The sequence below is a fragment of the Labrus bergylta genome, chromosome 16 (assembly GCF_963930695.1).
Source record: "Labrus bergylta chromosome 16, fLabBer1.1, whole genome shotgun sequence".
Taxonomy (NCBI): Eukaryota; Metazoa; Chordata; class Actinopteri; order Labriformes; family Labridae; genus Labrus; species Labrus bergylta.
In genome coordinates this window covers 10,616,410-10,632,812 of record NC_089210.1, presented here as the reverse complement: position 1 = coordinate 10,632,812, position 16,403 = coordinate 10,616,410, and the positions used below count along the sequence as shown (strand labels likewise).

The 16,403-nt window shown below is 39.2% G+C and overlaps 1 protein-coding gene and 1 pseudogene across 2 annotated transcripts; both read left to right on the top strand.

Annotated features, from left to right (window-relative positions):
• Positions 1 to 1,572: 1,572 nt before the first annotated feature.
• On the top strand, positions 1,573 to 7,480 carry LOC109983127 (sulfotransferase 2B1-like). 2 transcript variants are annotated; one of them, XM_065965133.1, is made up of 8 exons: positions 1,573 to 1,822; positions 2,275 to 2,483; positions 2,592 to 2,718; positions 3,421 to 3,515; positions 5,246 to 5,429; positions 6,680 to 6,755; positions 7,182 to 7,253; positions 7,336 to 7,480. In XM_065965133.1, exons 1-5 carry the CDS (start codon positions 1,684 to 1,686, stop codon positions 5,258 to 5,260), a joined length of 585 nt encoding a protein of 194 aa, XP_065821205.1. In that variant the 5' UTR covers positions 1,573 to 1,683; the 3' UTR covers positions 5,261 to 5,429; positions 6,680 to 6,755; positions 7,182 to 7,253; positions 7,336 to 7,480. The 2 variants fall into 2 exon arrangements, with proteins under 2 accessions (XP_065821205.1, XP_065821204.1); XM_065965132.1 differs by lacking the exons at positions 5,246 to 5,429; positions 6,680 to 6,755; positions 7,182 to 7,253; positions 7,336 to 7,480 and having other exon boundaries at positions 3,421 to 4,067.
• LOC109983137 (neural cell adhesion molecule 1-like) lies at positions 6,686 to 9,118 on the top strand (annotated as a pseudogene).
• Positions 9,119 to 16,403: the final 7,285 nt, after the last annotated feature.

Below are 16,403 nucleotides of genomic sequence, written 5' to 3'. Positions count from 1 at the left end.
TGCAGAGAGCTGTGCTGTGTGTAAGGGAGCTTGACAGTGGATTTCTCAAAAAGTACACAGTAAAAGTACTTCATAGTACCCGTCCATGTAGTCTAAGAAGTACTAAGTCCAACCATATCAGAATCATTGTGTACTCATGGAAGAATTGTTTTTTACAAGATATCAAAGTCATAAAAAAAGACTCATTATAGTGCTTTATATTGGACTTTGACAGTGGATTACTCAAAAAGTACACAGTAAAAGTACTTCATAGTATCTGTGCATGTAGTCTAAGAAGTACTAAGTCCAACTATATCAGAATCATTGTGTACTTATGAAAGATTTTGTTTTTACAAGACGTCAAACTCAGAAGAAATACTCATTATAGTGATTTATAAGGCACTTTGACAGTGGATTCCTCAAAAAGTACACAGTAAAAGTACTTCATAGTACCAGTGCATGTAGTCTATGAAGTACTTAGTCCAACCATACCAGAATCATTGTGTACTTATGAAGTAATTTGTTTTTACAAGACATCAAAGTCAGAAAAAAAAGACTCTGTAACATGACATATAAAGGAGTTTGATGGTGGATTTCTCAAAAAGTACACAGTAAAAGTACTCCATAGTACCGGTGCATGTAGTCTAAGAAGTATTAATTATAGTCATATCAGAATCATGGTGTACTTATGGAAGAATTTGTTTTTACAAGACGTCAAAGTCAGAAAAAAAGACTCTGTAATATGACATATAAGGGAATTTGACAGTGGATTTCTCAAAAAGTACACAGTAAAAGTACTTCATAGTACCGGTGCATGTAGTCTAAGAAGTACTTAGTCCAACCATATCAGAATCATTGTGTACTCATGGAAGAATTGTTTTTTACAAGATATCAAAGTCATAAAAAAAGACTCATTATAGTGCTTTATATTGGACTTTGACAGTGGATTACTCAAAAAGTACACAGTAAAAGTACTTCATAGTATCTGTGCCTGTAGTCTAAGAAGTACTAAGTCCAACTATATCAGAATCATTGTGTACTTATGAAAGATTTTGTTTTTACAAGACGTCAAACTCAGAAGAAATACTCATTATAGTGATTTATAAGGAACTTTGACAGTGGATTACTCAAAAAGTACACAGTAAAAGTACTTCATAGTATCTGTGCATGTAGTCTAAGAAGTACTAAGTCCAACTATATCAGAATCATTGTGTACTTATGAAAGATTTTGTTTTTACAAGACGTCAAACTCAGAAGAAATACTCATTATAGTGATTTATAAGGAACTTTGACGGTGGATTCTTCAAAAAGTACACAGTAAAAGTACTCCATAGTACCGGTGCATGTAGTCTAAGAAGTATTAATTATTAATTAATTAACTGACCTCCGAAGCTATTCCCTGAACAGTATTTTGTTTGCCCCCTGTTTCATACATGTGTATCTCAGCCAGTTGTATGGTAAGACCTAGGCATTTAGCACTTCACTTTATCGCTCTCTCTGTCTGTTACTCATGCTCGCTCTGGAGTCTGGAGCGTTTATCATAAAGATCAGAATACGTGAGCACTTCAAAATTAGGGGCGGCTCACTTCACCATATAAAAGCGAGGAGCGGCTGGCTTGACCGCAGTCAGAAGTGTGACCTACTTCACCTCTTTTCGTGTTTGCAGACTGAGTTGCACTTCGATTTAGAAATCCTTGAAACATCATGTCTTCCGATGAGATGTATATGCTCTACCATGGACTTATGCTTCCCACAGCGGCTCACTCCTTGGAAAGTTTAAAGTTTGCGCAGGAGTTTACGTTTAAAGATGATGACGTCTTGGCTGTCGTGTATCCAAAGTCAGGTCAGTGTACGCTTCCGTAAGTGATCGCCGTAAAAGAGGCTGCAGAAAGTTTTCTCTGCACAATTCTTGTAGCTTATTTATTGTTTTGACGGGGCACAGATCTGTTGATCATTTACTATGAAGTCATTTTGTCTCAAATAAAACATGTGAATCTGCTCAACAACCAAACTTCTCATCATCATAACTCCAGAACTGGCCTGAGAATCAGTATATTTAAAAGGATCATTCAATAGCATAGTAATCCGGTCAAAGTTGTCCCTACAGACGGCTACATTGCAAACAGGAACTGCTTTTTGCAAATTCGGCTCACCTTTAAATATGCCATTTGTCTAAAATGGCAACTGTACAGTCAGACTTTGTATCTCTGTGTTGGTAGCTTGTCCTTGTGCAATAATACTAATGATTACTGCTGTCTTATTCAGTATTAACAGCTGCTTTACTCCTCTCTTCAGGGACAGCCTGGATGCAGGAAGTCCTCCCTCTGTTGCTCAATGGAGGAGATCTGACTCTAATACAAACCATTCCTAACTGGGACAGGGTCCCCTGGCTGGAGGAGACAAGATTAGAATTGGTTGTAGATAAGATGGCTTCTCCACGGGCGATAGTCTCACATTTCCCTTACCACCTCATGCCCCCATCATTCCACACCTCCAAAGCCAAGGTAGCTGGGCGGAGTCTTAAAAAAACAGTTTGTCAGAAGAGCTCCTTGGATCTTTATTTCATTTCAAGCAGACTTATCAAATGTGTCTCTTCTGTCTTTTTGCTGTAGGTGATCTACGTTATGAGGAACCCCAAAGACGTCTTGGTGTCTTCGTTTTACTTTCATCAAATGGCTGGATTCCTTTCAGATCCAGGAACATTCGATGAGTTCATGAACAAATTCCTGGAGGGAAGAGGTCAGAAGTCTCATCCCACCTAAATGAAATATAGAAGCAGTTAGAATAGATCATCATTTTGGTGGACTACAACAATTGTAGGGCTGGCCATTTATCAATTTATATTTTCTATTTTGTATTTTAATGATTTTTGATATGTAGATAATCAAGATAAAATGATACGTTTAGATTCTCAGCGATGCTCTTACTATGTTTTTTGTTAAATCCAGCGCACATCTTTTCTACAAAGATCAAATGGCAAACAGGAATCACCTTCCAGACATCATAGGAAGAAACCAGTCTGACAGAATGGCAGTACAGTAAAATCAGCAGCTTCTCATCCCTCTCCAGATCTCCAAATTGTCTGCTTGTAGGAGTGAGCTACAAAACTAGCTTATTGTAAATTCCAATATGGAGAGAACAACAAATGTAAAACATATTTCACATTGTTATATATCGTCCTGCTCTCCACTTAATGACATCTGGTTTGCCGTCGGCCGGAATCATGTGGAGGAGCACTTTCAGAAAGGCCGTTGTTGGTTTAGTTCAGCTCAAGCTTTGAAGACAAGTTATTGTGTCTTGATCTCAATATTCACCAAATTGTGTAAATTCAAATTTTAACCACCAGGATTGACCTCCCTCAATTTATTTGAGTCGTTGCCATTTCCAACGTAGAGAAGTGGTTGAATTCATACAGTTTGATATTGTCCGTGTTTTCTGCAGTAATGCTTGGAAAATGGACCGACCATTTGAAGAGCTGGAAACACTCCGAACTGGGAGACAGAATAATGTTCATCACGTATGAAGAGATGGTTCAGGTAAAACATTGTAATACAGTGCTTCTCAAATTTTTCAGACTGTGTACCACCTCCGAAAATATTTGGCTCTCCAAGTACCACCATTATGGTAGACGTTAAAATACACTGTGGGCCTATTTTAACACACATTTAATGCAAGAGACAAATTAATTCATAAAAAGAATATTATTTGTTATTGACTGCTGGCAGCCACACTGTAGGCCTACTAAGGGTTAGCGCTAGAACTTGCACACACAAAAGTGCAGAACAATAAAAATGACAACTTTATACCAACAACCTGTTTGGAAATATTTAGTCTCCAGTGTTTCCCACACAAACACGATACCTGGGTATATTTCCGACCTGTTCTCATTTAATTTTTCATTTATTCATAAAATTGCTGCGTGCCTGAGAGAGCGAGAGGTAGCGGGGGAGAGAGAGCGAGAACTGCGTTCAACATAGCAAAACTGCCTTTTAAAAAAAAATCCCTCTCGACTCCTACAGAGTGTTAAGACATCAAAAGAGAGCAGAGTCACGTCAGCTTCAGAGCTACAGAGAGAGAGATAGAGGGAGGGGGGGGGGGGGGGGGGCGATAAGGTCCGCTGTCTCTACATGCATCAAAACTGAAACTTCTTCTGGCTCCGTTTTAATAATGTTAATGTACAGCTGCTTGCTGCGGATTGTGTGCTGAACTGCAATAAATAACAGAATATCTGTTAATGTAGGTCTACATTAACATAATATCTGTTAATGTTTGTACATTGTACATTGTACATTGTTAATGACATGAACAGAATATCTGTTGACGTAGGCCTACAGCTGCTTGCTGTTGCTTCAGTACTGAACCATAACGGAATATCGAGTGGAACTTTTCAAAACGCGAGACGTTTATGTCTATGCGCGTGCGATCATAAATTGAGCAGATTAAAGTTGTTTGTTGCAAAAACTAGATTAATTTAGAGGGTAAAACACATTTGATATAAATACAACCCAATAGATACAAGCTAGATAAGAGTACGACAAAAACAAAATTGTCGTTTTATGCTGAACGGGTTTGTTTTTTGTATTGTGGAGATTTCTTTGCGTACTACCACAGGGAGCCCTCGTACCACCGGTGGTACGCGTACCATAGTTTGAGAACCACTGCTCTAATAGATGCTGGTTGAAAAATGGTCTAGTAGTTTGTTGAGCATATTGTCTCCTATTCTGAAGCTGCTTCAGATCCTTGTCTCCCTATTGGCTGATTGAAGCGCCCATGGTTATGTCCTTTTCTGAGCTGCTGTCACACGGTCGTAGTTATCCTCGTCCAGTGCTTCCTCTGTCATCTCTTTATGGACACTTACTTTAAAAAACACAGTTCATGTCAATGCCTATTAAAACAAATGTTGTCTTATGAGGAACTTTGATATGCTTATATACTATGTACTATAATTATTCAAGAGCCATGGCACACATCACAGTTCAGACCCCAATGAATCATAATGCGGTTGAAGCATAAAAATCATGAAAAAAAGACAACATGAGGACTATTATTGTTGAATAAAATCAAAAAAAAAACATAGCACTCGTTCTCATATTAGAGCTGCACACTTAGATAGACAAACTTACCTGACGTCAACATGATTCCCATAAACTATTATTTTTTTCTTGATCAACGGTAAAGGCACGTCTGGCTGATTGACCATATCCTGTCTCTCGTTCCTGTTGTTGATTTGTCCTGTTATGTCCTTTAATCAAACCTTAAATGAAAGGTCACAGTCAGCTAAAAATCAAAGGCGTCAGATCAGGTTGTTGTCGGGATCTGAGTGAGGAAAACCATCCAGAAGATATCACATCACTGTTCCTTTAAGACCATGAAGTCCAACAGCATGTCCAACTTCTCCATGGTTCCTAAGGCGTACCTGGACTAAGACAAATCTGCATTTCTAAGAAAAGGTACGGCCCTTTTGTCCTCAGCTTTTGTCACCCTGCTTTGAATTGCATTACTGGGAAGAAATATCAACCTTCTTGAAGCTGATCATTTCAGTACAACCACCTTGGTTTTTTTTTGTAGTTATTAGTTAGTAGTATCTGATTGAGAATACATCGTGGGAACTTTTAATCCCTCAAGCATCAAGTAAAAACCTTGTGAATTATGTGACTCTTCACTCCGTTTGCTGTCTGTAGCTTATCTTACAATACAAGCAGGACCACAGACTCCTATAACATCACAGACATGTTATTTGTCTAATATTTACATGATGTAAACATGACATGTTGTGAACAGATAACAATACAAAAACTCAAAAGCCTGTGCAACAGCAGTAGATGATGGCAAGCTTGACTTAAATGATTAAATGTTTAAGGCTAAGTTGGTAATCAAAACTTTTAAACTGGGCTCCTTCTATTCCTTCCTCCAACCACAGAGTTCAAAGTAAAGAAAATGTTTTCTTTGTAGTAGAATGGGTGTCACTGAGGTTTGTTGATACCAGCATCCTAAAGGATGCACGTTTTCAGCAACATGTGTGGTCTGGCATACTGTACTGTATCTGTACTTTGGCACAGTGCAGGTTAAGGTTGCGTGTGCTTGAGAAGTATGTGACCCTTTTTTTAAATGAGAGGAAAAAGGATGGAATGATAAAAAATCTTTGGCCATCTCTCCCTTCCCTGGAGGGCTGCCTCCCCTTTCATCCGGTAGCCTGGAGCAAGAGAAAGGGAACAGACAGAGTGGAAAAGAGAGAAAGAAGGAAGATGATGAAAGGAAATAAAAAGAGCTAAAGAATAAAGGATAAATAAATAAAAGACAAAGACTCGGTAGGGACGAATGTGGGTTGACAAAAAAAGAGAAAAATGAGAGGAGGAGAGGCATCTTTCAGTCGTCACCTTTCATTTGTCTTCATGAATGACCAGCAGTGACTCTGGTGGTGTAAACACATGGACCAGAGAGCAGTGCTCTCTCTCTCTCTCTTTCCTCACCCTTTCTCGTATCCTCTCATCTCCTCTGTTTTTGTTCCTCTATATAACCTCTAACACAGACCCTGTCCCATCATAGTTATGCTTTAGGTCTCATTTTGGAGCTGTTTGATTTTTAAACATCATTAGATGATGCATTAAACCCCATTGTTCAACTGTGCTGACTGCAAAATCAAACATTTTGGACTGAACACAAAAACAGCAGAATTTTTTATTTAGTGTCATATGTTCAGGTAAACATGACAAACCAGTCAGCCCTCATCCTGAGAATGGTCTCACTGCTGCTGCTGCTGCTGCTGCCAGGCACAGGTAAGATCTGTCAACATTATTTCAATCTTAGCAAGAAGTGTCAAAATAATACGTGTAAGTGCTGCATTTAGGGGAAAATATTGGCACTTTGCAAATGAAACATGAAATGACTCAAAATGACTCAAGGGTTGAAATCTTTCTGCAGGTGCACAAACTGATGAGCTTTTAAAGTTGTCTACATTTTTGTGCGCTACAAAATGTGTTAGAGCACAACAACCCAACAACAAACTGCATGTTTATTTCAAAGTGAAGTTAGTGTTTAGATGATTTCCTTTTAAATGTGTTTTACAAGATAACTTATATATTCACTTATCAATAGTTCAGTGTAGTCTTTGGTATCATTTCATTTCTTATGTTTTAAAATGACTAATTGTTATACTCACTGTTGTTGTGTTAAAAATGTGTATTTCTGTTGAATGATGATAGAAGCAAAGATGGACATCATTACCAGTAAACAAGATGTTCTGGTGGGACAAGAGATCTTAATGCTGTGTAAAGGTGAGTCTTTTTTCAAATATCTTATTTAATGATTCATGGAGCTTGTCCAAGAAAGTTACATTTCATTTTGAACCTTCTCTAGAACTCTGAACCTTTGTTTCCTCTGGTAACTGGTGGAGAGGGAGACATAACGTGGCAGAAGGATGGGGAAAGATATTGAAGATGAAGAGAAGGTTTCTACGGTGGATGTGACCTCCTCTAAATTACATAAGAAGGCCACGATGCAAGATGCGGGGCAAGTACACCTGTCGGTGTGACTTTGACAGCGGACATCAAGATGAAGTTCAGAAAATGCTCTACACTTACGGTATGTAAATGACTAGCCGCACACCTTTGACTATGATTTCACTCATCTGTACTATATGTATAGAGACTAAGGCACCCTAACCTTCCCCCCCTTCTGTCAGAGGGTCCTTCTTTTGGAGGCACCTCTACTTACCATGAGTTTCTGGAGGGCACAGATGGCGTGGTGCCGTGCCAGGTGACAGGCCAGCCAGCCGTTGATGCTCACTGGTTCAGAGACAGACAAGAAATTTCAACCAATGGTAGGACAAGAACATGGGCAAGTGGGGATATAGTGCTTTAGTATCTTTAATCTTAATGTTTTAAATTTACAGCCCAGATCTTTACCATTGATTCATTCTGAATTACTCTCATCAATTTTGTTCTCAAGCGCAGCAAGCAGCTGCTTTGAGATGATGATGAAAATGTAGTTGTTTATGAAACAGGCTGATACTGATATTGATGTCTCTTTAAAGGGGACATATTATGAAAACATATTTTGAACATATATTTGGGTGACCTCAGTGTCTACTGACCCACAAAATGTGAAATAAACCCATCCAGTGGCTTGCATAAGCAGGGATGGCGCCAGTATGTTTTTTTTATCCCGGACTTGACTGATCTGTTGAGCTGTCTTGAATAGTCGAGTTTCATGAATTCATAGTTACTTTTTAAGTTCTCTCTTTTAAGTTCTCTCTTTTATAAAAAAAAATAAAAGCAGACATGCTAGACATGCAGATTCAGTCAGCCAGACAAAAGTATCGACTTAACTTGTCTTCACATAGCCTGAACTGTAATATTGAGGTCCTACAAAAATTTGCTTCAGATGCTTGAACTGATATTATAGTTTAAATTATAAAGAATGTTTTGGGTGCAAATTTTAAACATGTCTTTTGCTTCCTAACCTCCTTTTCTCTTTTGTGTGTAAGTTGTGTTGGCCTTCATCCATCCATGTTGTTTTCTTTCCATCACTGTGTCCCTCACTCTGACTCTCACTCACTTATTTCCATCTTCAGCCGGAAGGCGTGTGCGTCATCTTCCTGATAACACACTCCTTATTCAAGGTGTGAGAAGAGAAGATGCTGGGACTTACACGTGTCGTGCCGAAATCAGGGGAAGGCCAATCGTCAAGCAACTAGCAATCTCTGTTGTTGTCAATGGTCAGTATCTTTTTCACATCAAGATCCAATAACAGTCAGAGGTCTGAGGTTATGATACAAAGATCTGGCTCTTTCAAAACATGATGCATGTAATAGACTATGGTTGAGGACTAAATGGTTAAGGATTATTCAACTTTTAGTATTAAAACAACATTTTTCAGTCATAAGGACATCAAAATATGTATTAAGTGTAAGATAAGCATAACTTTGACATAACTTATGACTCCATTCTGCAGCTCATCCTACTGTGCATCTGAGAGAGGAGGTGAAAAAAGTGAAACCAGAAACCAACGTTACCTTTCTGTGTTTGGTAGCCGGCCATCCACAACCCAACATGACCTGGACCATGTATGTCTCGACTTGTGGCGAGAAAAAAAAAAACAGAACGAGTATATATTAAAAATAAATGTATATATGCTTCCACATTTTATTTGCTTCATCCCTTGATAACAAGTGATTTTTGGTCATTTTCTCAAGATCTCAGCTTATTAATCTTTTTATTTGTGGATAATAACGCTGGTTCCCCCATGATAAGAGATAGATTTATCTCATTGTCCTGAGGTAATGAAGCTTTTTTTTTCTGATAATGGGAGAAGATAGAAAATAGATGGTCAAAATAGAAAACAAAACAATAGGCTGGAAAATACATAGGACCAGTACATAACGATGTAATATAACACATGAATGGCTTAATGGAATCTACCAATATAATATGTATATATGTGTGTGTGTGTGTGTGTGTGTGTGTGTGTGTGTGTGTGTGTGTGTGTGTGTGTGTGTGTGTGTGTGTGTGTGTGTGTGTGTGTGTGTGTGTGTCTCTCTCTCTCTCTCTCTCTCTCTCTCTCTCTCTCTCTCTCTCTCTCTCTCTCTCTCTACCTCTAGATATATTGCATTGGTTTTCAAATATGTGCCAGTATGTTTTGTTTTCTAAAGCAATACATGTAGACACAATGCCCAGGAGTGATACTGAGTTGTTTTCATCACATAGTTTAAGTGAACTCTGACTTCACTCCTTTACAATGTCTGCATCACACGAATAAAAACATTCTTTACAAAAAAAAAAAAAAAATCAGCCTTCTGGTTTCCGTTGCATACTCATATCACGACCCAATCCAAATAGAAAAGCTCTTCTTTCATTCTTATAAAACTGTTTTAATAGTTTTAAGGTTTACCTTCTACTCCAAGGCCGTCTTATACGTGGGGAGATATCTTGTTGGCCCCACTGCCAACTGACACACCCACTTGTCATCATCAATTGTATCCAAGGTTTTAGACAGCAGCTGCAGACAATTTTACCACATTTAGAATCACATTTTACTCAGTGGAGGTATATTTGAACATTTCTGTTTCAACATAGACAAATTAAGCAGACAACATAATGAAGTAATGTCTTTACACACAACTTTAAATCTGAATAAATATCTCTAAAGGTTATAGGTTTCATTTAGCCTTCTGCCACTGACCATGACTGTGAAGTAAAACAGTATTATAAATCGTATTTGGGATAAAAACAAGTTACATTTTCATCTATTAAATCACAACATACTGACATTTCATAAATTGAATTAGAGCTTTTGGTAAGTTGCGCTGATGCTTAATGTGTTTTCCTTTGCAAAATTCAAGCTGTGCATTTTTGTTGCCTGTCTACATTAAGCACATGTATGCGTTATTTTCAGTCTAGAGTGTTGTTAACCCCAAAAGCTCATTGCCAAAAGCTCATTGCTCATTTTTCAATGAAAACTGAAAGTTTGAACCTTTCAGAATCAAAAGGGTGCGAAAGTTGTTGTTTGAGTTGAATCCAGAATCCCGTATGTAGAGCTATCCATCCTTTTCAAGTGGGGAAGCTGCACAGATAAAAGATCATTTTAAGGTGTGCTCCATTGTTTGTGAAACTTTGTTTGAAGCGCTTAACACGTTTTGTTTTGGTAGTTTTCATATGCAGCCAGCAGGGGGCTTGTGTGTCAGGCAGTACCGCAGGCAGCAGCACAGGACATAAAACTGAAAGAGAAGAAGAGGGTGGACAGATTGAAAGAATTACACAAACAAAACTATCACTGGTTTTAATTGTTTGTTTAGAATGATGCTCATCAGAATATGCTCTCGAGGTCAAATAGTGATACTAGGCTACATCATAAGCAGGTAGATGGAAAGATGACTGGGTTAACTTGAATAATGTAAAAGAAAAGATGACAGAGACAGAGTGATGAGGATGGACTGTTGTTAGAGGATGGACTGTTGTTAGAGGAGGGGCTAGTGGAGACAGAAACAAGAGGTTATGATTTCATAGACCTCTAACCTCTCCAGTGAGCCATGGACTGCGATGTGCATGTTATTCCACAAGAGGGCACTACTAACTTGATGTTTGCCTCCTCCATGACTTGGTCACTGGCATTTGGCAGTTACACGTCTCGAAAGAGATAAACGATTAACCTAAAACGACCTGATATGTTTCTGAAATGTTGACTTTCTCTTTTCTATTTGCCTGTAGTTATGTCTATCATTCAACTGGTGATTTGGCCTGAAAAAAAATCACTGCTGGTGTAAAGGTTAGAGAACAGCCAATTAAGCTACACTTGATTTATATCATAGATAGACCAACCTGAAAATGGTTAAACCAAATACCTAATTTATTCCCTAGTAACAAAGCCACCCCCCTCATTTGCAAATGTTAAACACATAAATATTTCCTCATATGTTTCTCATTTGTTCCAAGTTATTTTCCCCCTTAACTAATGATTAACTAGTTAGTTCCTTATTATTTCCCAATTGTCCCACCATTAGTTAAAGATTTACTAATGGTGTAGTAGTTACTTTATCATGTTGTATTGTTCTTTGGCTTCTTAAAAAACGTAATGAGACTCTTTTCCCTCAGTATTTATCACAAAGCGACCTATGTACATTGTGACATGTCCAAGTATCATTATACATATTACGTATTACCAAATTAGTAGAAATGTTGTGTTTCCTTTAGCTCAGCTCCATCAGGTTGCACCACCGACAGTTTTTCATGACAGCTCATTCTTTAAGTTTGAATACATCAGAATTAAACCGATATCAGTTTATTAGCATTCTGTGCTAGCTGCAGTAGAAGTGCTTCCCCCTTTTCTGTCTTATTCTTATGCAGCAGTGCGTCACAGAAAGGTCACGTGCACAGTATAAAAATGTCAGTGTGAGGTGAAAGTATCGAATCACGACGACGATCTTATGATGGCCATTGGGCTTCTCCCTGCACATGGCAGCAGCAGCTATAGCAGCAGCCACCTTGCCTCAGGCCTCATGAATGCACCTGTTGGGTTTTGGAGTTTAAATACATGCAGTGGTGACAGAGGTCTGCGCTCTGGGAGCAACAGTACAATATCACTGCTTTAATAACTTCCATCCTCTTCGGAGATAGTTGAATAAAACCCTCCGTGATTAATTAATCAACAAAGAGGGGAGAAAGGAGAATACAGAATAATAGCTCACTTTATGCCAAATCAACGTCCTGTTAATTAGAAAGTTTGATGTTTAGATCATGCTCAAGTTTTCTTCCTTACTGCCAGTGTTGGCTCTGCAGGTTAAGGGAGGGGAACCAGTGAGAAAGCTGTGTTAACAAGTGAAATTAAAAACCCATTCACTCTCCTCAGTCATCCATTTGGAGGCCAGCCAAAAGAGAAGCAGCTGTTGGACTGGCAATGGAGGAGAGAGGCAGAGAAGTGAGACGCAGAGGGAAAGCGAGAGTGGGAGAAAGAGAGAAAGGCAGGAGAAGAAAAAAAGGTGACTTCAGAAAAAGACAGGGAGTGTTTTGAAATGAATAGGACCGTGCACTCTTCCCCCTGAACAGCAGCAGTGGAAAGTGCTCTTTTGAAAAGAAGCTGCCTAATAATAACTTGCTCTGCACCTACCAATTGCTTTTAATGCTTCTGGTACAAAATGGCACCTATGATCATGACCATGTGTGCTTATCAGTGAGTAGGCCCTTTTAACAAAGCCCTGGTCCTTTAAAGTCAATCGTTAAACTGGCAGTTTTGTTTGAGAAAAACAGTGGTCCATAAGAGAGTTCAAATCTTTGGGACAGGTATGTCAAATAGAGGCTGGGAACCAGATGAATCTGCAAGCTCACGTAAGATGTGCTCTGTCAGAGTTATCTGGCTGCCTCCTGTTCAAACAGATTTCCTTGTGCCTAGATAAGGCTGGAAGAGTCACAACAATGAACATAACTTTGGGCATGTTTGATAAGGATCAGGGACAGGAACACCGTTGAGGCATTTTTCTACAAACAACTATTGTGCAATGTTCTCAATCCCCTCTTGGGTCTTCTATTCTTTCTAATGTTTCTATTTGAGCGGTATCCTGCAGCTAAGGAATATCGAAAAAAAAAAATCAGTATTGTCTTCATGCATATCTGGAGCCATTAAATAACCTTTTCAAAGTACAACTACAAATGGTAAGTGTTGCCTCTGAAATCATTTAATGCCAAAACTCTGTGTGTTATGTCAAACTATAAGCCTGCTGAAATGGATGTTGGATCTAGCTACTGATAGCAGCCCATCCCTGCACACAATGTTCAGCTAAACATGGACATTTACTCTATCTGATCAGTCAGACTCTTTACAAGGACACCAGTCCTAATAATAAACTCTGAAGTGGCTGCAGTGTACCTGCACAGCAACTTCTTCATTTCAGATCGAGGCACCACATGAGACGGCGATGTCCCCGTCCCTGTTATCTGCAGTGCTGAGAGCTCTTGGCTTTGATTGCTTCTGGTGTATCATCATGCAATGTGACAGCTCTCTATCAACCTGTTGTCGCTGCTCGCTGCTTACCGCTGGTCGTTTGCAAATCCCTCTGCACTGTGAGCGCTGAGTCAATATCAGAAGCTTGTGGGCCAGTTGGTCACACCAATAAAACCACAGATGCACTTCAGTCCCAGCTGGAACCAGTCATTGATTTAGCAAAGAAGCCCTGTGTGCCATCTCCTTTTAAACAGGGATCAAATTCCACAATCTTTGTCCAAATCAAAGGCTGCAAACTTCAAAGTGACTGGATCAGCAGAGATTCACACAGAATGCCAACGCCATAGCAGGAAGACAGGAAAAAAGGCTTTGCTTTCACTTTGCTGTCCAAACTCATTCAAACTCCTGTCCTTCTTCTCCCTCCTCATCTTTCCAGTGAGCTTGCGGGGACATTTGTGCGTGCGTGCGTGTGTGCGTGCGTGTGTGTGTGTATGTGTGTACCATCAGGAGACAGAAAACTTAGAGGGCCAGGAGGATGGAGGGTGTGCAGAGGCAGGTTGGTGGAGGAGGGGTGGAGGCTGGGTGAGGTGTAGTTATCTCCTCTGTGCAGATGAGAACATGTCTTTGCCTGCGGGATGCTGCTCTTTCTCAGGCCAAGGACAGCGTCTGTGTGGTGAAAGGGATTATAGGCACACTGTTCCCAGTCTCTGCCTTCTGGGGAAGCCAGGATCTGCGCTCTGTTGTCTTGTTTGTTGGCCATTTTTCAGGTGTGTAATTAGCATCCTTAATGGGCGTAATTAGAGCCTGCATGGTTTACATTGACTCAACAACAAACCCATTTTGTGTATAGATGATGAGCTGAGGAGGGGGCTGAGATCTAGGCAGAGAAATATTCCGAATAAAACGAGAACTGTTCATCAAAGATTAGGAGATTGTGTCAAGAAATGCAATTTGTTGATGTTGTAGGCTTCATCAATAACATTCTTGTGCTAAAACCCCAGAATGAAGTATACTGAAGTAATGTGACAGGATCATTTCTTAAACTGCACATCACTCCACCTGTCTGATAAGAATTTATAACTGGAAACAACAAAAGGTACAATTATCACCTCTAACCAGGGACAGGATTAGACTCCTCTTCATTTGCATGGATTTCACCCAACACAAATAATGAGACACAAATAAGCAAGGAATAGAGACAAAAGGTGGAGTTAATTTATGGAAAGCATGGCAGCGCCGATGCTCACTGCTTTGATGCTTAATCTGTTATTAACCACCATAACATTAGGCAAACACACAAACATGCATGTGCGAGATTTCCTGAGTCATGGAAACCATTATTGCCCCACATGGGAAATAAAGATAGACCAAGGGGAGCAGGAGATGTGAGATGAGGCTACATGTGAAGCAACAACCCAATCACACCTTTGTTTACTTGTGCTGGTTTCCAAGGCAGTGATGGGAGACTCTGCCTTTCCAGTAGAAGCATAAACCCATTTAGAGGAGAACATTTCAAGTGTTGTTGGGGGAAGATGTTCCATTAATGGGAGCTTTTTTTTTTTTTTTTTTTTCTCATTGTGAAGCAGGTTTCTTTGAACGAGTCAGGAAGTGTTTTAAAATTAGCTTAATTTAAAAAGAGACACAGCTTTCTAAATAGAAAAATAAAAACCTTTGTCCCATTATTCAGCAGCCTTCCAGGGGCAAACGAATATGACACAACTCTAAGAATCTGCTGTTTTTAAATATACTGTTGAGTATATTCTAACACAATTTGCCTGCAATCTACAGAGTTTGAATGTGTGTGCACACACACACACACACACACACACACACACACACACACACACACACACACACACACACACACACACCAACTGATCGATCTAATCCTTAGCTATAATGACTTTCTCTTTCTGCCATCGAGAAGTGAGTTTGAGTCGTGAACTGCAGAGGAGTGTGAGGTGGAGGAAATTAAAGACACTGTTTGTGTTGGTAGTAAATGGAGTTTTTATAGAGGTATAAAGTTAAAGACTTAACATCTGAACAGCAGGTTATGTTCTTTCATGACGTGAACTCCTCGAGTCAGTGCGTGTGGGAGAATGTCACATGATATTGGATTGCATACTGGATTAGCTGGCGTGGTTGTTACAGGTGCCACATTTATTACAAAAATGTTTTACAGTTATGTACTCATAAAGTAATTTGTTTCTTTTTTGTCTTAGATATTGAGTTTATAGATTGCAAAAATAAACATGTTTATTATGCCAGTATCAATTCCAAGTTACTCACCCGGCTATTACTATCTAAATATGTTTTCCTTGCATCTACAGTAGCTAGCTTTTGCATGGAAGTCACCCACTGTTTAGGCAAAAGGTGATAAAATTAGTTCAAATGTGGATCTATAAACAAAATCAATTTCAGAAAACAAAACCCTACATGCTAAGCTGGATCCAAGCAGGACATTTTGCATCATATTGTTTGGCTATCTAGCTGCCCTCTTGCAGATACACTGAAGAACAAAAAGATAAATAATGAGGCAGAGAAGCTATGACAGAGCAGAAAGGTCTGCCTTAAGTTCACAGACTGACCGTCCATCATCAAAGAGGTTTCATTTCTCTGCACATCAAGGTAGAAGTCATGAAGATTTCTTACTGCACAACTAGTCTAATTTGAGACTTTATAAGACAGTAAGTCACATCTCTGAATCTTCACATGCTGAGTCCAACAGACCTCAATATGTCTGCGTCTCATCCCTTATCTTCAAGAACAGTCTGAATTCTCTATCTATTAAGTTAAATATGATTGATGAGAATTTTCCCCTCTCTGAGAAGAGGTCACTATTTTTATCTTTCTTGCAAAAGTAAGATCTCTTTCATCCGATACTGAAAAAGAGCAGAGTCGTAGACGAATAGCTCAAACTATTTTCACTGGATACATTTTGAATAACCCCCCCACCCCCACCCCACTGATTAAGGCTGGACATACTGAGCGAT